At 34.1% G+C, this 26,204-nt stretch overlaps 1 protein-coding gene across 2 annotated transcripts in view; it reads left to right on the plus strand.

Moving 5' to 3' along the window:
* The window catches only part of LOC145242389 (uncharacterized), a 92,328-nt gene that overhangs the window by 48,880 nt on the left and 17,244 nt on the right, over positions 1-26,204 (plus strand). For both annotated transcript variants that reach the window (XM_080105410.1, XM_080105411.1), the window contains exon 3: positions 10,316-10,463. In XM_080105410.1, the coding sequence (XP_079961536.1) occupies positions 10,337-10,463 (127 nt within the window). In that variant the 5' untranslated portion in view covers positions 10,316-10,336. The remainder of the gene's footprint in view (positions 1-10,315; positions 10,464-26,204) is intronic.

The raw sequence follows: 26,204 nt of genomic DNA on the forward strand, positions 1-26,204 counted from the left end.
TACACAAAGACGGTATTCCACTCAGACCCATAGTGAGCTGCCGAGGCTCAGCATGCCACCCACTGAGCAGGTACCTTGTGGATATAATAAACCCATTAGCAGGCAAGTGAACAACACATGTAAAGAATTCTGCCCACTTCACGGAACTGATCAAGGGAGCACCCATCAGTACAAACCAAATGGTAAGCCTAGATGTGGTTAGCCTGTTCACTAAAGTCCCAACTAGTGAGGCACTAGCAGTAATTCAAGACAAACTAGCTGCGGACCTCTCCATAGAAGAGCGCACATGTGTACCATTGCCAAACTTAATGGAAATGCTGACATTCTGCATAGAAACAACCTACTTCAGAATGGGTACTGACCTATATCGACAAGAGAGGAGGGACTAGCTATGGGCTCGCCATTATCACCAGTGATGGCAAATATATACATGGAATACTTCGAAGGCATGGCCTTAGGTTCAGCTCCCTTAAAGCCCACCATGTGGCTAAGATACGTTGATGACACCTTCATACTCTGGCCCCATCAGGAAGACATCCAGGCTCTCCTAGACCATGTGAACTCAATAAGACCATCGATACAGTTCACAATGGAGAAAGAAAAAGATAACCAACTGGCCTTCCTTGATATACTCATATCACGCACAGAGCATGGGTTTAAGACATCCGTATATCGCAAGCCTACCTTCATCGGACAATACCTTAACTTCAACTCCCATCACCCATACAGTATCAAACATGGAATCGCACACTGCTTACAACATCAAGCAGAGACAATAAGTAGCGACACCATTACATACCACCAAGAAATGGTCAGGTTGAAGAATACCCTCCATTGTAACAACTACCTCGATAGCATACTATCCACCAGACGTGTTAATAGTATAAGAGAGGAGAATGAAACCCAAAAACCTCAGTACAGGCCAATAAGTCTCCTGTGCGTCATGAGTAAGTTGCTAGAATCTGTATTAAATACAGAAGTAATCAAACATCTCAACAAAAATAACCTTCTTAGTGACACTCAATATGGTTTCCGTTCTGCTAGATCTACAGCAGATGTCCTTACAGTTATATCGCATAGGATTAGCAAATCTCTCGACGGTGGCAATCTTTCTAGGGCAATTGCTCTTGACATATCTAAAGCCTTTGATAGGGTATGGCATAAAGGTTTACTTCATAAGATCGCTAGCTATGGTATAGCTGGAAAAGTCTTCTCAATTATTAAATCATTTCTTTCTGATAGATTCATAAGAGTAGTAGTTGAGGGGCAAAAATCAGAAGCTCACAATATTAATGCCGGTGTCCCTCAGGGATCCATCCTGGGCCCAACTCTTTTCCTGATCTACATTAATGATCTTCCAAATCATATCCTTACATCATTTGTAGACATTTATGCTGACGACACTACCATTTATGGTACCACATCTAAGACAGTAAACGAGCAAGTTCTCTCCAATTCTCTCTCCTCTGATCTTGAGCACGTAGTACAATGGGGAAAGGAGTGGCTGGTTACTTTTAATGCATCTAAAACCAAGCTTCTCTCTTTACATCATCAACATTCTAATCCACATTTGTCATCAATTGAAATGAATGGCTCTCGTCTTCAGGAGGCCTCAAGTTTTGACAAGCTTCTGGGCTTGACCATTACTCCTGATCTTAAATGGAACACGTATATCAAATCTGTTGCCAAGGCCGCTGGAAAAATGGTGGGATCTTTCTATCGATCCAGTAGATATCTCACTGCTGATGCTATTCTCTATCTATATAAGAGCCAGGTACGTCCAAGGATGGAATACTGTTGCCACATCTGGGCAGGAGCTGCTAGAAAGAACTTGTCCTGCCTTGATAGAGTTCAAAATAGACTTCGTAGCCTCGTAGGAGATGTCCTTTTCTCCTCCTTGCAACCTCTATCTCACAGAAGAGATGTTGCGAGTTTGTCTCTGATGTATCGTTATTTTCATGGAAAGTGTTCAACTGAGCTTCAATCTATGGTCCCCCCTCGCCAAACTTTCACAAGAAACACTCGTCTAGCTGTAAACACTATCAATAATTTCCCCCACTCTTTATCTGTGCCTAAACCTAAACGTAGATTCCATGAACAAAGCTTCTTTCTTAGAACTGCACGCCTGTGGAATTGTCTTCCGTTTTCCTGCTTTCCGGCTGACTACAATATGGTTTTGTTCAAGTCTAAAGTAAATAAGTTCTTGATGAGCCGTTCCATATAAGTTATTAAATTTACCAAATTTTCATTACTAATGATTACTATATTGACCAACTTCTACTGTACACTCTTTAACCCTTATCCTTGAGTGGCCTCTGGGCCTTGATAATGTGGTGATGCCTTTGTAAAAAAAAAAAAAAAAAAAAAAAAAACCTCCAACGGTCTGCCTACCATACATACGAGGCATCTCCGAAAAGATTCAGAGAATATGTGCCCCCTACAACATCAGGACGGTATTCAAGAGCGAGTCAACACTCAGATGACACCTGGTATGAGTGAAGCCCCGCATGGAGGAAAACATGACCAAGTTTGATATGACAGCATAAATGCTGTTTGGGTCTGATTTAAAAAATTCAACAAGATAATTTTATATGTTAAATGTGACCATACCTAATAACAAATGAGATTGCATTTTTATTGGTTTCTTTTAATTAGCTAATTTAAGGTGAAATATTCGGTTAAAAATCCTGGAGTCTCATATTTTAGAGCTTAAAGCCAAATATGTTTCATTAGATCTAAAGAAAATACTTGTAATTTGTTTTAAAAGTAAAAAATGACAAAAAAAAAAAAGCTTTCACTTTCATTTTTTTTTTTTTTTGTAGGGAATAAATTTGTATTTGAAGGTAATTCTATCATTACTAGTGTACAAAAATGACAGAAAAAAAATTATGCTTTGCTAGTGTTTGCACAAATATCCACATAAAATCATAGAATTAATTCATAATTTAATTTTTCATGTGTAAATTATTTTTATAATTTCTGATGACATAAAGAAAAAACACCAACCGTTTGCTTTTTAGCAGAACTCATATACCTGCATTGCACTGTGGAAGTATGACACAAAGCCATATAAATGTAAATGATCCCCCCATGCAAAAAGTGCTGACCTTGGAAAATAGCAGGCACTGGCAACTGTGGCAAAAATTAAATTATCTGTTGGTTTCCACTGTCGGGCATTGTCTGGCAGTGACAGCTAGCAGAAGCCACTGGCTGTGATTGTCAGCACTGGTAATTACTGGCGATTAGTGCTAATTTAGGGTGATAACTTGTGAGTATTGGCATTTACTGTTGGACATTGGCTGCCTTTGCAACTGGAAACTGGCAACCATAATCGCTGTTGGCCTCCATTGAAATTGTCTATCTTCAGTTGTCATGAAATTGTCTGTCTTCAGTTGTCATGCATTGTCATCCACTGATTGTCAGTGGATGCCTGTGGTGGTAACTGATGGTCACTGGCAGTTACTGCTGTATTGAGGTGGTTACTTGCAATTATGGGCAATTACTGGTATTTACTCGTAGATCTTGGCTGCACTTACAACTATCACTGTCGGTTTCCAGGGTATACTGTTGGTCACTAGCATCCATGACCAGTATCTGCCTCGATTGGATTCTTCTAAAATGAAATTGAGGTGGTTATTTATGCTTACTATTGGGCACCAGCTTTTTCTGCAAATATTTGTCATGACCAGTATCGGCTGCATTGGATTGTCAAATGAAATCAACTGTGTTTATTGTCACTTCTTGACGGGGGGGGGGGCATTGTCAGGCAGTGGTTGACACTGTCATCCATGGTGGTTATTGCTCTGTTAAAGTAGTTACTGTCACTTCATGGCAGGGGTGGTCACTGGTGTTTTTTGGCTTTTACTGTTGTGAGGAATACAGACCTTGCTATTTTTGAGATATGATGTTCAAATTAAATGTATCTTCATGCAGTATAATAATAATAATAATACGCATAATAATATAACAACGATTTGATATCTTTTGATTTAATTGTTAGGTGAAAGTACTGAATAATCGTAAAAATCAGTGTTCATTTTCCATAGAAATATCTTTGGAAAAAAGAATTGTTTTTTTTTTTTTTAATTCTAGTAAAAATATACACTTGTTTGTTTTTTGTTGTTGCTTGAGTAAAAGTGAAGAACCTGGATTTGTTGTTGAAAATAGTTTATTTATGAAACCAGTCATTGTATTTTATTTGAAAATATATAATTGGTATGAAACAAAATGTGAAACGTATGTACACAATTAATCTTTGTATTTTGTATACTTCGCAACTGGAAAATTATAAGTTCAATTTTTTGTACTGCAAAAACTACTGAATTAAAATAAAATATTTTGTAATCAAGAAAAAAATTAGTTTATTTATATATTGTCTTGAAAGTGTTGCATGTGTTTGGCTGGTACTACCAGATCAGACTGTCTGAAGATATTGACTTCCTGATTCAAATGCACTGTATATCAAAGTTTTTGTCACTTTATCTCTTTGCAAAACTTAATCATGTTCTGCAAAACCAAAAAAATAAAAACATTTTCCCCTCTATCCCTACCCTTTTCTTTCTCTTACCCCCTCCTTTTCAGTAGAGCATCAGAATATGCTGACTGTCCCACTACAGATAGTAAAAGTCCCTTAATGGGGCCACCTGTTGGCTGTGGGTAGCGACTTGTGATGTTTTGGGACAGGATCCTGGTGGTTGAGCAGACCTTGACCTAAGTACAAAGAGGACCATAGCCCTGCAACACACTACTTTGCCCTTACCTTGGCTAGACAGGTAGTCAGAGAGGCCCAATCCGATCAATCTGCTGGTCATGTCAAGCCCTAAATCAGAAGACAAAATCAAAATCCACATAAACACACAAGTATCTATATATATATATATATATATATATATATATATATATAAAAGGCAAGATGTGTGTATGTATGTTCGCTTTTTGTGTATGTCCGCAAAAGGCTTTTTCGCTTTGTTCTCGCTCGGCTCACTCATTCTTAAAACTTTTTATATCACGTCTAAATGATAATATTTACGAGTTAACAATGGGAGTCGCCTGTCTATTTAATTTGCCCGACCTTGAAAAGCTAAATATTCCACATTTTCAGATCGCCGCGTGTTGCTTTCACTTTTCAGTATAAAAATAGTGAAACTGGATTCGAACCAGATGTAAATGTCACTGTCAACTATCCTGCAGTAAACAATTTGACCTCATTAAAAACTGCGAAATAGCGTGATGTTTGACATTCACTTTTTAATCACTTTTACATTGCTACTATCGCCATAGCGCAGGTGTTCAGGCTCAGCCTATGTGCCTCAAGGCTCCGGTTTCAACATACCTGTCACCAAGCCCCCCTCCCCCTATTTTTTTTTCCATTTTTAAAATCGCTGTTTTTTATCATTTTTTTTATATTTAAACAGGGTAAAGTTTCCTTTTTGCTCTTCTTTAACCCCCCCCCCCCAAACGCACACTTACAGGGTTATTACTTCGCTTATTCTTTACCCTACCCACCCCTACATCTATCGATTTGAAGAAATGGGTATATGACATTGTTGTACTCCCTCGACCTTTCTTACTATTTTTTTGGATAATGAAAGTTTACAAAATGGGACAATTCTAGTGGAGGTAGAAAAAAGATATGCTGATGTTCTACTAAAAATGGAAAAAATTCCATAACAAAAAAATTTAAACGTACCCCTATGGAAAAATGAATACATCAAAGGGTATATATATTATTTAATTGGAATTCATTATTGAATTTACATCAAAGGGTGTTATTCGAAACAAAGAACTATCCAGTTGTTTAATTGGTGAAATAAAAATGAAACTAAAATCCCAAGGCTTAATTAATATAAAAAGAGTATCCATTAAAAAGAATGGAAACATACTAACAAACATTTACATCATAACCTTTAATACACCAAAAGCCTCAAAAGAGATAAGAATTGGTTATTCGATTGAAAAAGTAGAATTATTTATACCAAACTACGATGTCAGAAATATCAGAAATTTGGGCATCATAAGGATATATGTTACAACCGACTAACGTGTGGCAGACCATAACACAAATGAATGTACAAACAGATGCAAATGTGCAAACTGGAGAGGACCACCCTGCTTATGAAAAAACCTGCGATATATAAAAAAAAAGAAAAAAAATTATAATGGTAAAATGAAAATTATAGATAAACAAAAGTTATGCATAAATTATAAAAGAAACAAAAGAAAAATCACAGAAAAAAGTGATAATTATCACATACTCATTGAAAAATTAATGACACTGGGTCCAAATGACTGGCAAAAATTTATAACTGAAATAACACCTACAATCACAGATACCATAAACATGAACACCTACCCTGAAATAAACTAAACCAAAGATGAAATAAAACAAAAAATAGCATCAAACTAAACAAAAATAGAATCTGTACAAATCCCTAGCACATCCGGAAACAGAATCATCAGCTTAAGAAAGAATCAATAAAAAAGAAAATGAAACAAAACAAGAACCAAAACTCCCCAACACCTCACAATCACAAACAAAAACAAAAAATAAACAAAAACTACTGAAACCATGGAAGTTAATAGTAACATCAACAATCTAAAACAAGAAAATGAAACCTAAATCATGGCTAATAAAATACTGCAATGGAATATAAGAGGCCTAAAAATGAATATTGAAGAAATAATACTCCTCACCAAAATCCTTTGTCCTGCAATAATTTGCCTACAAGAAATGCACTTAAAAGAAAATGATAGAATTAATATAAAACATTACTCAATATACAACTACACAAACAAAACATCAAACATAGCCATTGGTGGATCATTACTCATAAATAAAAATATTCCACACAGCGCAGTAAACTTAAAAACAAACATGCAAGTTGTTGCAATAATTGCAACACTACATAAAGCAATAACTCTCTGCTCACTTTATATACCACCGAATGAAACAATAGATGAAATAGAACTGAACAATCTAATCCAACAACTACTCAAACTTTTTTATTGGTGGACAATGTTAATAGCCATAACAAACTATGAGGCAGTAAAAAAAAAACAAAAGAGGCCAAATCATTGAAAAAATAATCAACGAAAACTAGTTATGTTTATTCAATAACAAAAAAAACACTTACCTCCATCCAGCAACAGAAACACTCTCAGCAATAGACCTAACATTATGTGACCCAACCGTATACATGAACTATAGCTGGAGAATACATGACAATACATGTGGAAGCAACCACTTCCCAATTATACTGGAAAACGAAAACCCCAAATTAGAGTACTAGAATATATAAAAAGCAAATTGAGAAAAATTCCAAAACGCATGCCAACATAGATTAATACTCAAAACAAACACTAACTCGGAACATAGTATATCAATCTCATGATACAGCAGTTGGTTCTGATGAAATCCATTATCAATTTTTAAAAAAACTACCAAAACCATCTTTGGATTAAAGAAGCCTCATTGACCACTTAATAAAACTTGAAACCAGCATAAAGGAGGCATTTGCCAAGAAGGAACACCTAATAGCAATTTTTTTTTTACACTACTTGGAAGTATGGCATCAAAAGAGACCTGCACGAACTTGGATTTAAAGGCAAAATGCCAGAATTTATCAGCAACTTTTTAAAATGATTCTTTCAAGTACAGGTAGACAACATACTTTAAGTCAAAAAAGAATAAGAAATGGTGTCCCCCAAGGAAGCATCCTATCTCTCACCCTTTTCAATATAAAAATAAATAATATAAAAAACATAAACCCAGGAATCAACTACGCTCTATATGTAGATGACCTCATATACTATCAATCAAAACATATACTAACAGCCGAACACAAACTCCAACTCTGCTTAAATAAGATAAATAAATGGGACTTAGAAAATGGATTAAAATTTTTAGAAGAGAAAACAAAATGCATATATTTCTGTAAACTACAAAAGTTTCATCACCACCTTGAAAATGGACAATAATATCCCAGTCGTTGACAAACACAAATACTTGGGCATCATATATGATAAGAAATTGACATTCATACCGCACATAAAATACTTAAAAACAAAATGCCACAAGACCATGCAATTAATCAGCACACACACCAACTGAGATAAAACTACATTATTAAAACTATAAATCTTTAATTAGATCCAAACTTGACTATGAGTGTTACATATATGGAGCATCCAGAAAATCATATGTGAAGGAATTGGATATGATACACCACCATTGATTTTTGAAGGATTGAGATTGGCCTTGAGAGCCTTCAGAATCTCTTCAATGGAGAGCTTGTATGTGAGGCTAATGAACCACCACTGACCCTAAGAAAACAAAAATTAGCACTACAATATTACTTACAGCTTGCATCATGTCCATCAAACCATGCATATCAATGTGTTTTCCATCCACAATATACACACCTCTTCAACAAAAAAGAAAATATTATCATATGCTACAGCCTCTATATAAAGAACCTCCTCCCAGAAACCGAAATAGATACAACAAAAATACATGAATCTATCAACTCAAAAACTCCACCTTGAATGGTTGAACAACCATCCATAATATTAAAATTGAGTAAATATTCTAAAACAAAAACCCATCCGTCAACCTTTCATGAAGAATTGTTTAACATCCAAAATAAATATAAAGAATACTCACAAATCTACAGATGAATCAAAGGATGGAGACAGGGTACGATGTGCAGCCATCCAGAAAAAAAAAAAAAAATTAAGACTCCTGGATAAGGCTTCTGTGTTTAATGCAGAGGTGCTTGCCATGGACTTGGCGCTATCATCCTCACCATAATAACTGATAATCATCAAAAATATCATCCTTACAGATTCTCTATCGGTACTCGTGTCATTGAAAGAAAAAAAATGACAAATCCCCCTTATTAAAAACCTAACTACCATACTAAACATCATAACAATGAATAAATACATAATCTTCTGCTGGATTCCAAGCTACATTGATATTTACATGAATGTAAAAGTGGATAAAGCAGCAAAAGAGTCACTTCAGAAAAATCATGCAATGGGAAAAATCCTTTATACAGACCTAAAACTCCAAATAAAAATATATATAAAAAGAAAATGACAAGAACATTGAAACTCCTGCACAGAGAATAAACTATTCAAAGTGACATCAAATGTCGGAATAAGAGATACAAAAAAGATGTCAAAAAAAAAAAAAAAAAGACTAGACTACAAATGGGTCACGCTCATGTCACATACCTCACATCTACTAAAAGGAGAAGAGATGCCTATTTGCATCACACGTCAGGAACCCTACACAGTACATCATATACTGACAGGCTATGTGGACTTCAAATGAGTCTGAATAAAGCATTACCAGGAGAATAGTTTAAGGGAGATATTTAACAAAATCGCCCCAGAAAATAATTATTGAATTCCACAAAAAGATTAAAATATACAACAAAATATAACAAAAAGATTCCACAAGAAAAACCAAAAATAACTAACCAACATCTAACACATTACAATTAATGTTTCGGCATTAAATGACCCAAAAGTAGTTGATATGCCGTAAAACAAACAAACAAACAAAACATGTGTTCGGGCCTCTGTTAGTGATGGAGAAATCCTTCTAGACTGAGTCAGTTTATAACCCCCCCCCCCCCCCCCATTAAGAGTATTTATTTTATCTTTTGCCATAAAAAAAGTATTGGTCCTCTGATAGTAATGGTGAAATTCTTCTAGACTGAGGCAGGTTATATTTTTTTTCCCAATCAAGCGTGCACTTTCTTTAGTGGGGAAAGGAGTTTGCTCATATTAAACTGAGATTGCACCTTGTGGGAAGGTATTCAAAACCAGAAAATACTATTAAGAAATGTAGCATGGTAACATAAATGCACAGACCCTGTAAACTGTTATAACATTACTGAAAGAAGAAAATGTAAAATTTGACTATATTGTAATTTGAACGTGTGAGTAATTGTAAAGGCAAAAAGGTAGTTTAAGCATTACCAAAACCTTTGGAAAGAAAGATGCGACTATGTAACAAATAAGTGTTCTAGTAGTGCAACACCTATTGACAAGCCGTTACTATTTCAAAGTCTGAATCAACAAAATCCTGAAGAAAAAATGCTGTGTTGCATTTGCACTGTTTTTATGACTGAATCCCAATTGTTAAATTAACTTTTAAAGAATAGGGAAACAGAGAAATAAGAAATCATTTTAAATATTAGTTTAATAATTAGTTAAGATTGTGTTCTCCATGATATAAGTGTTGTTTAAATTGAAATACATATGTTTTACGTTTATTAATTTTTGTGTACATTTCTGTCTTTAGATTTAAACTTTGATCTTCACAATGACGACTGAATCGGTGATCCAACGCAGGAATTTGGAGAGTGAAATGCTTTTCCTCCGGCAAGAGCATGCCAAAACACTTAAGGGTCTGCATGAAGAGATCAAAGTCCTACAAAAAAGATGCACAGGTAAGTTTGTAAAATCAAGAATTTCACTAAATGAAGTTCATTTTTTGTTAATCGTTAATAAAATAAATGTGGCTAGCTAAAATATAAACACAATATGATATCAGACCAAGATTCACATTTGTTGAGTGTCTGAATTCAGTTCTAATCATATAGCATTATGTTTCTATATGCATCTTTTACTTGAGCCATGATGAGGAGTCAGTTTTTAAAACTGACTCTGATTCCTGCAAAAATTGCTGACTGGACTTCAACCTCAGTAAGTGGAAAAACATGTGAAAAAAACATGACTTAAGTTTGATTAAAAAAAAAAAGAAGAAAAACTTGATTATCTTCATATATAATATTTTGATTGCAGAAATTCCTCTCTGGACCAAAGTACTGTAGGTTTGCAATAACAGATGCCACATACAAATGTAATACATCTACCTTGCGACCACCATTTCTGCCATATTCACTCATGATAATAAAATGCTACATTACATCTGATGAGTAACACCATTATGATCGCAACATCTACAGAGGAAGAAGTTCCTATTTTTCTTTCTCAATATTGAGTGCTTGCACCACCATTAACTGGTCTTTACATAATACATATAACCTACTCTTTTCATTTTTTGATTCACAAATAATAAAGTCTCTCTTGCCTTATTCCGTCCATTGTGATTGGTTGAGCTCTAACCATTCTTATATTCGGGATTAATGGTATCTGCATTATAAACGAATGCTAACCTACCATTCAAATATGGCGTCGCAATGATGCTCATTTTTTGTCTTCTGACTACATTGCTGCGCTCTTTTTCTTAGATTATGCGAACAAAATACACTGAACCTTTAATACACAAAATAAAATACATTGTTTCTTTCCATTTTTACATGAATTTTCCCTATGTACAAATACTGCAACACAGTGCAATTTCGGTAGATGACAAATACATCAGTTGCAGAGAAGTAGATTTCTTTATCGCACATCTCTTTATATGTAGAAAATTACTTGTCTCTGCACAATCTAATCAAGAATTTCATAATCAGCATAGTTGGAAATCTATAAAAGTCGTCGATTTTAAAGAAATCTGAGGAGGTGGACCTTTTGTAAAAGAAAACATTAAAGAAACAGTAGGAAAAGAAATGTAAATAATCAAAAATAATAAAAGTTATGAATTTATTAGGATAGGTAATTTTTTGGTCGTTTTTGTAATGAGATCCATTTGCTCGGTATAGACCAACGGTTTTTGTCAATAAAAAAATAGTAAAAATTCTGAACTGATTAAGGTAGGTTGTTTTCATGATTGTTTTTTGGTTAATGACTTCCATACACTCGGATTATAATTCGACGGCTTTTGTTGTTTGCTGACCATCAGTGAGCGCCAAACGAGACTTGAGAAATGGGAACCCAAACTGCAGAAGATAAATATATAGAGAGAAAGAGAAGCAGTTGGGAAGATTATATATATATATATATACATTCTTCCCGATTTTCTCTCTCTCTCTAAGGATATTTTTTTATCATGAAAAAAAAATACAGTTTGCCACACTAATTCCTTCTTATAAAAAAAACTTAAATTTTGTCTTTTTTTTTTTGGTGGAGGTGGGGGGGGTCCATTTAAACAAACTGAGCCACAGCAACACGTGGCCGAGTATGGCTAGTATATGAATAAAAACAATGCTTACTCACAAATATTAGCTTCAAGTATTGCAGCAATCAGTAAGGTTTTTAAAAGTAACTCTGTAGTCAAATTTATTTGACCAAACTTGTCAGTTCTGAGTTGGGGAGTGACAATGAAGAGTTATCAATTTTTGCATGAGAAACTGAACAAGCAAATCAGTGTAAAAAAAAAAAACACGACTCTTGCAGAATGCCAACTCTTCAGCTAAAAAAAGAAATCTAACTCCAGAATCCCTCTGGGTACTCTGAATTGGGATATATATTTTTTTATATTATCTTGGTTTAGAAAGATTTCTGTTTCACTAACAGGACAGAAAAGATGTAGCATTAGAAATGATACTAGACTTTGTTCCAAACTCCAGTCATTTTTTTAATGTCCAACTTCTGATTCCAACAACTCCATACCTATGTTTAAAATTATTGAAATTTCTTTAGGATTGAGATGGTTATTTCTTATCCTAACATTTTACCCCCCACCCTTCAAATTTCCAAGTGATTCTTTTGCAAGGTAGTTCTCTATAATGTCACATCAGTTAGATTTTTATTGAAAGCGTCCTTTTATAAACGAAAATGTTTCATGCAACTTGAATAGTCAACCAACTTGTCTATTAGATGTATTGATTATATATTGCTTGCCTTCTTCCATTACATCAAGCTTATTTTATTCTGATGTTTTCTTTTTATGAACAGTGTTTCAGATGTCAGCAAAGAGACATTTTTAGTGTGAACAATTGTGTATCAGCCGCTACAATATTCTATGCTGCCAATTTGATGATTGAAAGGAATATAATATAGAATTTCTTGTATCAATTCACACAAGAAATTATTTAAATTATTACACCATGTATTTGGAACAATCCTGTATTTTGTAAATAGAAAATTGTTTTAAAAAAAGTTCATGTCATTCCAAGTCTAAATTTGATTTAGCTTATTTTTGTTGACTATCTGCCCAATTGATATTGCTCTCTCTCTCTCTCTCTCTCTCAGTTTCTGATTTCTTATTTTTCCTTTTCCCTTTCCTTTCTCTACATGGTCCTGTCCATGGGGCATTAGAATATACATATATATTGGACCATATGTTGGCCATGGGTGGTGATGCCTTGGAACAGAATCCTGATGGTTGAGGGATTGGAGGTCAGGTATTAAGCATCTAACACGCCACTTTGGTCCTTGCCCAGATTAGATGGAAGGTCAGAGAGACCTGATCTGATCAATCGGCTGGTCAGGGCAAGCTCTATCAACTACTACAAAAAAAGAAAAGTTAGAAAAAGAAAACACAAAACAGTAATTTCCCTACAGAATATAATGAAAAAAATATCATAAAACACTCTAACTACAAGAATATATAGAAAATGTTGGCGAAGGGCCAATCATCAAACAAATCATTGATTCACTTAATCTTTGTGTGGTAAACAAATCTAGTGACAGATGCTCAGGGTTTCTCGTTTGATCGACTATATGGCTTGTGTAGTCTTGACCTGTCAAAGGATTGGGTTTTTCCCTTGACAGGTCCCAATATTAGGCTCTGAGGTTCGTAGGGAACACAAGCATTGAAAAAACAGAATGAACTCCATGATAAAACAAAGTAAAAAAAAAAAAAAAACCCAAACAAGTCCTACCCAATTTGGATAATGAGAAAAACATAGAATTTCCCAGATTCTACGTAATAGAATCGCTGGAAGAATCCCCCCATGTTGAAACTTTTTCCTTATCAAAAAAATACTATCCAATATAATAAAACCAAAACAGTTAAAAAAAACAAAAAACAAAAACAACTGAAGATGGAAATTTACAAATAGAAATCAAAACAAAGATTCAAACTTTTTGTACCATCAGTATCAAAACTAGTGCACATAAGAAACTAAATCAATCAAAGGGAGTCATGAAAAGTTAAGAATTAGCACTTGTAACCCCCTAAAGAAATTCAGAACAAATTAAACTATTAAGGAGTTATCAACCATAAAAGAATTTTTATAAAGAAAAATAATGAAAACACATACATACTCACATTCAACACATCCCAACTCCCACAAAAAAAAAAGAATCAAAATTTGATATAATATAGAACTTATCAAAGTATATATCCCAGATCTCCAGATATGTTTTAAATATTGAAATTTTGGTGATCACAGAGGTCACTTCACATGTACCAGATGTGGATCAAAAGAAACAAACCACAATAAGCAAGAATGACAATAAATAAGAATGTAACAAAATCAAATGCACAAGTGGCCAAGGTGATCACCCTGACTACTCTAAAATATACTAACGTTGGAAAAAGAAAAAAAAAAAATCTTAAGAATAATGTATAAAAGAAATATATTCTATACAAAAGCCAAAACAATAATTGAAGAATACATGACAAATAATACCTATGCAAAAATAGTAGAAAAACCAGCACCCCAACCAGACAGGTAAGTACAATGAACTTATAGAAAAATGATACACCTGGAACAAAACTTAAAAAAAATAATATAAAAACTAGTGTTGGGACGATTCCTAATTTTTATACGATTCCGATTCCAGGAAAATATTGATTAGCGATTCCGATACCAAGTACGATTCCGATTCCTAGGGAATTATTGTTTTGAAATATACCAGGTAGTTTTATACTTATGGTCGGTAGTTCCCAAATATGTTCCCTAACTTTGGAAGAGATATTTTATGTCTACACCGTCGTGTTTTGGTTTAAATAAAATTATTATATAGTAAACTAAACGGAAAAATTAGCAAAATTTATTTTAGAGAAAATTTATTTTACTTAATTGGAATACAGAAAAAAAAAACTCAAAGAAAATAGAATTTATCCTTCAGAGAAAAAACAAATAAAATAGAATTTATATAACAGAACAAAAACAAGAAAATTAGAGAATAAATACACACGATTCATTATTTTGGTCCTCATAATTAACAGATTTAATGAATTAAATAAAAAAAATATAGCGGAAGAGAAAGAAAATATATACTAATTAAATATAAAAAAGATAAATATTTAATTTAATAATTCATAAATTAACGTGCGTAATGAAAAAAAAACAATATACCACATGACATGGCGCCGTAGATACAAAATAACCTTTCCAAAGTTAACGACCATATATGAAAAATACCATTAATCGAAAGTTTTTGTGTTTTATACCAAAAGGTAGGTATAGCGAAAAGTTACAATTAAAGGAATTTCAAAAACGATTTTTTGTTTGGCTATTGATAGTTGTATTTGTGACGGCAGTTCTTCAGACCTCCACAATTCACAAGGAGTAGTTTTAACACCTATTATTTTTTCTTACTTTTTCATTGCTTTTACACGTTGTTTCTAACGTGAAGAATAAGTTTAGCCAAACTAATTTTGAAATAGGGTATATCAAAGGAACACATATAAAAATGATACCATTATAAAAAACAAATGAAATACTAGATAAAATTGAGCAAACATAATTACCAAAATTACAGAAAAAGATAAAAAAAAAAAAAAAATGGTGAAGTTTGTTGAGTGAAATGAATTATTGAAAGAAAATTAATTGAACTAATAGAAATGTTAAATAAAAAAATGTCACATTTCAATATTTCTTTTAATAATTAAATTCTCAGGGTTGTCGAAATTAAAAATGAAGTGATTTTTTTTATTAGACTTCTTTCGAAGCTTGTTACCTAGAAAAATACATTTAAAACCCCGTTTTTTTTAAAATAAATTGAAAAATAAACGCAATTAAAAGAAATTAATTGATAATTGAAACTTTAAAAACATATTAAACATTGAAAAATTACTGATCTCACAAATTAACGTCCAATAAAGTAGATCCAGTCTTCATACAGGAATTCGGTTATAATAAATATATCTTTCCCAAACTTAAAAATTAAATCTTTTTTTTTTTTTTTTTTTGGAAAGAGAGAGTGCTTTAAAATCGCCGGGGAGTGCCGCCTAAAATTTTAAAGAAGTAAATTTAAGGAGTTTAGTGCCTTTCAAAGACGGTTATCATAATTTATTATCATCATTTAATTTCCTTTTTTTCCTCCCCCCACACCTTTCCACGTGGTTCAGTAGTTAACCAGTGCTTCTGTTGCTGTCAGTCAGCTATCTTTACCTAAGTTTTAATTTCTAGTTAAAAGAATTTTTCATGAATAGAATCAGCATTTTTAAAAATTATTTTTTTAGTTGTATATATTGTATTTACTCTTTGAAGTTAAGGAAGGTTAAAAAAATTGGTGACACCTAGATGGTGACGTAGGCAAAAAAAAAAAAAAAAGACACTGCGATTTCGATCCTCACTAATAAAACTGCTCTGAGTGACTAGTTGGTAATTTTTTGTTCCTTTTCTTTTTTATTTTGCTCCTCCAATTCATTTGGATGCTTCATAGTTAAATGTTTTAACATGTTGGTTGTGGTCATGTTAGATGGTTTTGTTCCTCGCGATATTTTAATTTGACAGACTTTGCAAATGGCTTTCAACTCATCATCTTCATCAACTTCAAAAAGTTTCCATGCAAGACTTTTTTTTGGACTTTGGGCCATATTAGAAAATTCAGTTTATCTGTAAACAAATAATTTACTATTAAATTTTGTTTTAAAGCTAGTCACTTATGTGGATAATTAATTGAAAATAATCCGCTAAAAAAGACAAAAAGAAAAAAATATAAAGGGATGGGGCGGTAAATTGTACCAACCGGTAGTTAACAAAAAAAACTTATAGAATTTAATTTTTGAAACCAATGTATAAAAGTTTACATAATGAAATGCAAATATGCATTTTCTTTTGAATTTTTTTTTTTGGTTGACTGTGTTCAATTCACACATGGTTGATGCTGTTCAATATTGCTAAACTATAAGTCTTAAGTAAAATTCTATTTATAAATACTTTTTAAAATGAAATTATTTAATTAATCGTAAATATTATTTAGACATAAAAATTAATTGATTACAAAACCTTTTAAAAATATATATATTAATTTCTTTTTCGTTCGGCAAAAAACTGCGCAAAACACTTTTAATTTTCAATTTAAAATTCTAGAAAAAAGATTATATTATTCTGCTTTTAATATAATCAAATTCAGGGTTTTATCTTTCTGGAGAAAAAAATAAAAAAAATAATGGATTTTATTTCAATGAAATTAAAAAAAACAAAAACTTGACTGAATTGAATTAATTACCCTTAAATTAACGAAGGGGTTATTTAATAACTTTAGGTTTGGAAGAGATAGGTATGGGGTCGATTTTTTGGAAACTTCAGAAGAAGCCGACTACTGTCAAAACTTTGCGAAATAATACAACGTGATCAATTTCATTTTAGAGATATTTCTTTCAAAAGGCTTCTTTTAAAAAAAGAAAAAAAAGTATATTGTTCTATTAAACCTTTTACTGTTTAAATAATTTGACTTTGCTCGTTTTATTTTAAGAAAATATAAGTTGAAAAAGCATTTTCATTCAGTATTAGAAGATTTGTCAGTAAAAAAAAACAGTCGCCAAAAAGATAAGCGTATTTTTTTAAATTTTTACTCGCAATGTAGAGCCCTGCATACTTCTTTTCAAGTTAACTCTTTTGTAGTTTTGATTACAATAGATCTGAATGAATGAACCTTGTAAGGGAGGGGCACTAAGCATTGCCCTGTTAATAATGAATTTCTTTGGTTTCTTTTTATAACATGCTACATTTCTCTCTTGCGGTTAGAAATATCAGGAATTTTTTTTCTTTTTTACAACATCAGACTAAAAGAATCGTAATGAAGGAATCGGAAAATTAAGGTATTTTTTAACGATGCGATTCCGATACCTCCCAAAATACACGATTCTTACGATTAATGATTCAGATTAATCATCCCACCACTAATAAAAACCCTACACCGCCAAAAATGAGATAAAACAACCAAATACCAAAAAATATTAATCTCTACCCAACTAAATAACAAATAGGATCCTGAACAGAAGTGTGCATTCTATCCCAACCATTATCAATGGACCAGAGGTCATCTCGTCAGCATCAGACAAGGCCAAACTATTTGCAAAGAACTTTGCAGCTAATTCTACCCTATGCGACGAAGGCCATCAACTCCCCATATTTCCTCCTATAACATAGAACACGCTAGGTAACATACAAATATCTGTGCATGAGGTCGCCAAGCTAATCAAGAACCTTGATTCCAGTAAAGCAACTGGCCCTGACGGTATCCCAATTATAGTGTTAAAAAAGCTTCAACCAGAACTTGCTCCCATACTTACGAAACTGTTTAAGCATTGCCTTAGGATTTCCGACTCCCTGGAAAACCTCATCAGTATGCCCTGTATTTAAGAATTCAGGTGATAAGTCCTCTCCCTCTCAATACAGAATAATAAGTCTCCTGTGTGTTATAAGTTGCTGGAATCCATATTAAATAGAGAAATAGTCAACTACCTCAGCAGAAACAGCCTTCTTAGTGACACACAATATGGTTTCCGTTCTGCAAGATCTACCGCAGATGTGCTAACGGTTATATCTCACAGAATTAGTGAATCTCTTGACAAAGGTCTTCGACAAGGTATGGCATAAGGGCCTACTTCACAAGATTTTCAACAACAATATTACTGGAAATGTTTTCTCAATCATTAAATCATTTCTCTCCGATAGGCTCATAAGAGTAGTAGTCGATGGACACAAATAAGAGGCTTGCAGTATTAATGCTGGAGTCTCTCAAGGATCAATTCTGGGCCCAACTCTCTTCCTGATCTACATCAATGACCTCCCTAAACACATACTTAAATCATTCGTTGACATCTATGCTGATGACATGACCATCTACGGCAACACATCAAAGGCTGTAAATGACAAAGTTCTCTCTGATTCTCTCTCCTCTGATCTCAAGCGCGTGGTTCAGTGGGGGAAGTCGTGGCTGGTTACTTTTAATGCATCTAAAACCAAGCTCCTATCTTTACATCATCAACGCTCTGATCCCCATCTGGCATTAATTGAAATGGATGGCTCTTGTCTAGGAGAAGCCCCATGTTTTGACAAGCTTCTGGGTTTGTCTTTTACTCCTGATCTGAAATGGAACATGTGCATCAAGTCTGTTGCCAAGGTCGCTGGAAAGATGATGGGATCCTTCTACCGCTCAAGAAGATATCTCACTACTGATGCAATTCTCTAGTACATCCAAGGATGGAATACTGTTGCCATATCTGGGCAGGAGCTGCTAAAAACAGCCTATCTTGCTTTGACAGAGTACAAAATAGACTTTGTGGCTTAGTGGGGGATGCCCTTTTCTCTACCCTGCAACCTCTCTCCCACAGAAGAGACATTGCGAGCCTATCCTTGTTTTATCGTTATTTCCATGGCAGGTGCTCGTCTGAACTCCAGTCTCTGGTCCCCCCTCGCCAATCTTTCACGAAAAACACCCGTCTGGCTGAATCTACTGTGAAAAATTTCCCCCACTCTTTATCTGTGCCTAAATCAAAACGTAGATTCCATGAACAAAGCTTCTTTCTTAGAACTGCACGCCTGTGGAACTCTGTTCCGTCTGCCTGCTTCCCACCTGACTCCAACTTGGATGTCTTCAAGTCCAACGTTAACAAATTCCTAATGAACCACCCTTTTAAGTAAACACTTCATTAAATCTCCACACTAACGTACTCTACTTGCAATAATCCTTATCCCTGAGTGGCTTCCGGGCCTTGATAAGTGGTGACCACCATGTAAAAAAAACAAAAAAACTGAGACTTCCGTCTGAATAAAACAAACCTGCTGAAGATCAAATTTTATCAAAACCAAACAACAAATTGGGAAAATCCTCAACACTTTCACCAAAGAAACAAAAATATGTAAACAGAAAAGAGAAATATCCAATAATAATCAAACTGAACAAGTTAATAAAATGTAGACAGAAAGTCTAAATCAACAATGGGATTCATAAAAATCAAAGAACATCCATCGATCAGTGTCGAAACGAAAGAAAAACCAAGACATAAATACCCATCGATCATTGTCGAACTGAAAAAAAAAAGTAGACCAAAATATCAATCCATCATTGTCGAACTGAAAGAAAAAACAAGACCAAAATATCAATCCATCATTGTCGAACTAAAAAAAAAAACAAGACCAAAATATCCATCGATCATTGTCGAACTGAAAGAAAAAACAAAACCAAAATATCAATCCATCATTGTCGAACTGAAAGAAAAAACAAGACCAAAATATCAATCCATCATTGTCGAACTGAAAGAAAAAATAAGGCCAAAATATCAATCCATCATTTTCGAAACGAAAGACTAAAACATCCTTCAATCATTGTCGAAAGAAAAGAAAAATAAGACGAAAATATACATTGATCATTGTGGAAACGAAAGAAAAACAAGACAAAAATATCCATCGATCATTGTCAAAACAAAAAAACAAGACCAAAATATCCATCGATCATTGTGGAAACGAAAAAAAAAGCAAGACCAAAATATCCATTGGTCATTGTCGAAACGAAAGAAAAAACAAGACCAAAATATCCATCGATCATTGTCGAACCAAAAAAACAAGACGAAAATATACATCTCTCATTGCCGAAACAAAAGAAAAAAACAAGACCTAAATATCCATTGATCATTGTCGAACCAAAAAAACAAGATCAAAATATCCATCGATATTTGTCGAAACAAAAAAACAAGACCAAAATATCCATCGATCATTGTGGAAACGAAAAAACAAGACCAAAATATCCATCGATCATTGTGGAAACGAAAGAAAAACAAGACCAAAATATCCATTGATCATTGTCGAATCAAAAAAACAAGACCAAAATATCCATCGATCATTGTGGAAACGAAAAAAAAAAGCAAGACCAAAATATCAATCGGTCATTGTCGAATCAAAAAAACAAGACATAAAATATCCATCGGTAATTGTCGAAACGAAAGAAAAAACAATACCAAAATATCCATCGATCATTGTGGAAACAAAAAAACAAGACCAAAATATCCATCGATCATTGTGGAAACGAAAGAAAAACAAGACCAAAATATCCATCATCATTGTCGAATCAAAAAAACAAGACCAAAATATCCATCGATCATTGTCGAACCAAAAAAACAAGACCAAAATATCCATCGATCATTGTGGAAACGAAAGAAAAACAAGACCAAAATATCCATCGATCATTGTCGAAACAAAAAAAACAAGATCAAAATATCCATCAATCATTGTGGAAACGAAAGAAAAACAAGACCAAAATATCCATCGATCATTGTTGAAACGAAAGAAAAAACAAGACCAAAATATCCATCGATCATTGTTGAAACGAAAGAAAAAACAAGACCAAAATATCCATCGATCATTGTTGAAACGAAAGAAAAAACAAGACCAAAATATCTACTGATCATTGTTGAAACGAAAGAAAAAACAAGACCAAAATATCCATCAATCATTGTTGAAACGAAAGAAAAAACAAGACCAAAATATCCATCAATCATTGTGCAAACAAAAAAAAAGACCAAAATATCCATCGATCATTGTCGGAACGGGAAGAAAAATCAAGACCAAAATATCCATCAATCATTGTTGAAACGAAAGAAAAAACAAGACCAAAATATCCTTCGATCATTGTGGAAATGATAGAAAAATAAGACCAAAATATCCATCAATCATTGTCAAAACAAAAATACAAGACCAAAATATCCATCGATCATTGTCGGAACGGGAAGAAAAATCAAGACCAAAATATCCATCAATCATTGTTGAAACGAAAGAAAAAACAAGACCAAAATATCCTTCGATCATTGTGGAAACGAAAGAAAAACAAGACCAAAATATCCATCAATCATTGTCAAAACAAAAATACAAGACCAAAATATCCATCGATCATTGTCGGAACGGGAAGAAAAATCAAGACCAAAATATCCATCAATCATTGTTGAAACGAAAGAAAAAACAAGACCAAAATATCCATCGATCATTGTGGAAACGAAAGAAAAACAAGACCAAAATATCCATCAATCATTGTCAAAACAAAAATACAAGACCAAAATATCCATCGATCATTGTGGAAACGAAAGAAAAACAAGACCAAAATATCCATCATCATTGTCGAATCAAAAAAACAAGACCAAAATATCCATCGATCATTGTCGAACCAAAAAAACAAGACCAAAATATCCATCGATCATTGTGGAAACGAAAGAAAAACAAGACCAAAATATCCATCGATCATTGTCGAAACAAAAAAAACAAGATCAAAATATCCATCAATCATTGTGGAAACGAAAGAAAAACAAGACCAAAATATCCATCGATCATTGTTGAAACGAAAGAAAAAACAAGACCAAAATATCCATCGATCATTGTTGAAACGAAAGAAAAAACAAGACCAAAATATCCATCGATCATTGTTGAAACGAAAGAAAAAACAAGACCAAAATATCTACTGATCATTGTTGAAACGAAAGAAAAAACAAGACCAAAATATCCATCAATCATTGTTGAAACGAAAGAAAAAACAAGACCAAAATATCCATCAATCATTGTGCAAACAAAAAAAAAGACCAAAATATCCATCGATCATTGTCGGAACGGGAAGAAAAATCAAGACCAAAATATCCATCAATCATTGTTGAAACGAAAGAAAAAACAAGACCAAAATATCCTTCGATCATTGTGGAAATGACAGAAAAATAAGACCAAAATATCCATGGATCATTGTCAAAACAAAAATACAAGACCAAAATATCCATCGATCATTGTCGGAACGGGAAGAAAAATCAAGACCAAAATATCCATCAATCATTGTTGAAACGAAAGAAAAAACAAGACCAAAATATCCATCGATCATTGTGGAAACGAAAGAAAAACAAGACCAAAATATCCATCAATCATTGTCAAAACAAAAATACAAGACCAAAATATCCATCGATCATTGTCGGAACGGGAAGAAAAATCAAGACCAAAATATCCATCAATCATTGTTGAAACGAAAGAAAAAACAAGACCAAAATATCCTTCGATCATTGTGGAAACGAAAGAAAAACAAGACCAAAATATCCATCAATCATTGTCAAAACAAAAATACAAGACCAAAATATCCATCGATCATTGTCGGAACGGGAAGAAAAATCAAGACCAAAATATCCATCAATCATTGTTGAAACGAAAGAAAAAACAAGACCAAAATATCCATCGATCATTGTTGAAATAAAAAAATAGAGCAAAATATCCTTCGATCATTGTGGAAACGAAAGAAAAAACAAGACCAAAATATCCATCTCTCATTGTTGAAACGAAAGAAAAACAAGACCAAAATATCCATCAATCATTGTTGAAACGAAAGAAAAAACAAGACCAAAATATCCATCGATCATTGTCAAAACAAAAAAACAAGACCAAAATATCCATCTCTCATTGTCGGAAAAAATTATCATACACATGTGCGCTCTATAAATAGATACAAAATCCGGGGAAAGAAAGTGAAGCCCCCACCGACGGTACTTTCACACTAAGAACTTGGTTATGCTCGCTGACTGTCGCGACAAAATGTAGTGGGCAAAGAAAAAAACAGCTAAGTGACTTAACAAATCCTAATCTTACCAAAATGGCAACTGCTTTTTAAATTAGACTATTTTATGTATTTTAATTATATGCGTATATATTGTCTTTAACTCTTTGCTTCCATGCGAGCTGTTTCTATTATCTTTTTATTGTTTTTATTTTTTTATTTATTTATTTTTTCTCTTTTAGCTTTAACCAACTGTTTATACCTTCTCTTTAAATTTATTTAATGCATTCTAATTACATATGCGTAGAAATGGTCTTTAACATTTTAGTTCCATGCGAGCCGTTTTGTGGACAGAACTTACTCGGAAACGAATAGTTTATCCAAAAATACAGAACAGAGCTAGGAATACCTTTCTTTCTACTATAGAAGACAGAAGAACTTTATTTAAGTAGTATACTTAATATATGCAATCACCGTACGCTTGCTTGTATTAAAGTGTCCTCCATGATACCCATACCATACCAAACCACTGCACGTGGCTCATAATTTAGCTGTCACTATATTTGTAACTGCAATATACATAATCCCAGCTGTGATACTAGGTCTAATTTTCTGAGTAGATGCAACACTCTGCGCCTGACCTTAATGACTACAATTCCAAATCCCAACGAACTAGCTGTTCCTATAACTGGGAGGAAAAAACCTAATAGCTAGCTACGAAATCTTATACATTTTACCTCCAAGACGATTGCGTTTGTCTTACCTGCATGCAAAAAAAAAAAAAGAAAAAAAAAGTTCCCTCTTCTTCAAACTAAACCTTACCTGTAACTCAAAAATCCTAATGGAAATCTATCTGTAAATAAATAACCCCTCTTCTCTTGAACGCTAACAATCTACTCCTTCCAACCTATCCGCCACTAAACTCCCACATTGCCCCGCATCTGTAGTGGAATTGCTAACTTCCAGACCCTAATCCCTCACATGCAAAATGTTTTAATAGCCATCACTAAACATCTATACATTTCTACCTCTAAGGCATGCATTACAGCTCATTCCTATCCATTAAGGGATTTAACAGCCTATGCACACAGAGGCAGGTACTTAACAGCCAAAGTACTCAGCAACAAAGCGATCTACACTACACAACTGTCTCCGAGTTTTGCAACGATTAATACGTTATTGAAACGACACTCCTTGTTATGCAAAATGCCCCATGACTCTTACTAGAAAATAACTCCAACTTCAACTCTATTCGCACCTACTGAAAACCTGCCCATATATCTATTCACCTAATTACGCATGACTCAAAACTTGCTGTCTTATCCATACTATATTGCACTTACATCTTAACCCTCCTATCATCTAAAATAGCTCGGGCACAACTCGTAGCTCAATTCTTAATACCTACTCATACTGTAACATTATCCTAGACCTAAGCTAACATAAATAAAATAAAAAAAAAAGGGTAAGACTAAAATCACATTATCTCCTCCCTAACAAGCCCTCTTACAATCATAGACGCTTACACTGCATGAACTTCACCCACCCCCTTTATCCATTAACAAGTAAATAGCATGTCCCTAAATCACTTTGAGGAGTGTAACTAATCAGTAGAGATATAATCCCCCACAAACTAACCCAGTAACACTAACCACGCAGGGTCGCAGAAATACCTGGATTAGAACCTAGGCGCGGAGAAAACCCTCTCAGGGCTGACGGACCCAGTAGGTCTTCCCAGATCATCCGTCTAGGAGAAGGAAAACTCTGAAACTAAACCAAAGGGGAGAGAGGCCTCTTCAGTCTTGGATGACAACCTTCCTAGAGCTGGTGACTCAAGCAATTTAGGTTTGCAAACCGGTGAATTTGTTTAAGGAGTAGATAGGCTCTGTCTATCGCCCGGCTTCCATACTCCTTCTTTGCCTATTAGTCAAGCGCAGAGACACTATCTCAGTGATTCGACAGAAACACCCAGCGGTAGATCTTGTTTTCTGGCTAGGGCAACGAACGCCGTTCTTCCCCATTCCCAGCACGCCCCCACCCCTAAAACTGAACATTTGGGAGTGCTTGAGTATAAGATATGCCTGAGCGATTAGATTGGGTTGACCTTCTTCTAATGGGTTGAGGGTACCGGATTGACAGTTCCTGGCTGCTGTTCCCGACTGGTAGTACAGGAGCCCTAACTCTTTGGTAGCACTTAGAGCGGCTGCTCCATCAACAGTTGAATAATATCGGGTTGTTTGTAGTGCCATGACGCGCATGGAAAGGGACCCTGCACTCATCCCCGGTGGGCTTTCCTGAGGCCACAATCCTAATTGGAGAAAGGTCAGCTGATGGTCTACTTGTGATGCATGTCTGAAGCTCTGCATAACCTCTTGTTTAGCTCCCCCTTACCGAAACTCTTAAAAAAAAATATGACGACAGTACAATCTAAAAATAAGCTTAAACCAGGATTAGGGACAAACAAATTCAACTTGCCTCCTCCCTTGAGGCTCTCATTCACAAATATCCATGGGCTTAGAACTAACTTAGCTGATGTTGAAGCATTTCTCTTAACAAATACCCCGGATATCTTAGCACTAAGTGAGACTAACCTACACTCCTCCATTCCCTCTAATCACTTTAACATGCCTGGATATCTCCCACTC

Source organism: Euprymna scolopes, chromosome 21 (assembly GCF_053919585.1).
Source record: "Euprymna scolopes isolate OS-2025 chromosome 21, ASM5391958v1, whole genome shotgun sequence".
Classification (NCBI taxonomy): Eukaryota; Metazoa; Mollusca; class Cephalopoda; order Sepiida; family Sepiolidae; genus Euprymna; species Euprymna scolopes.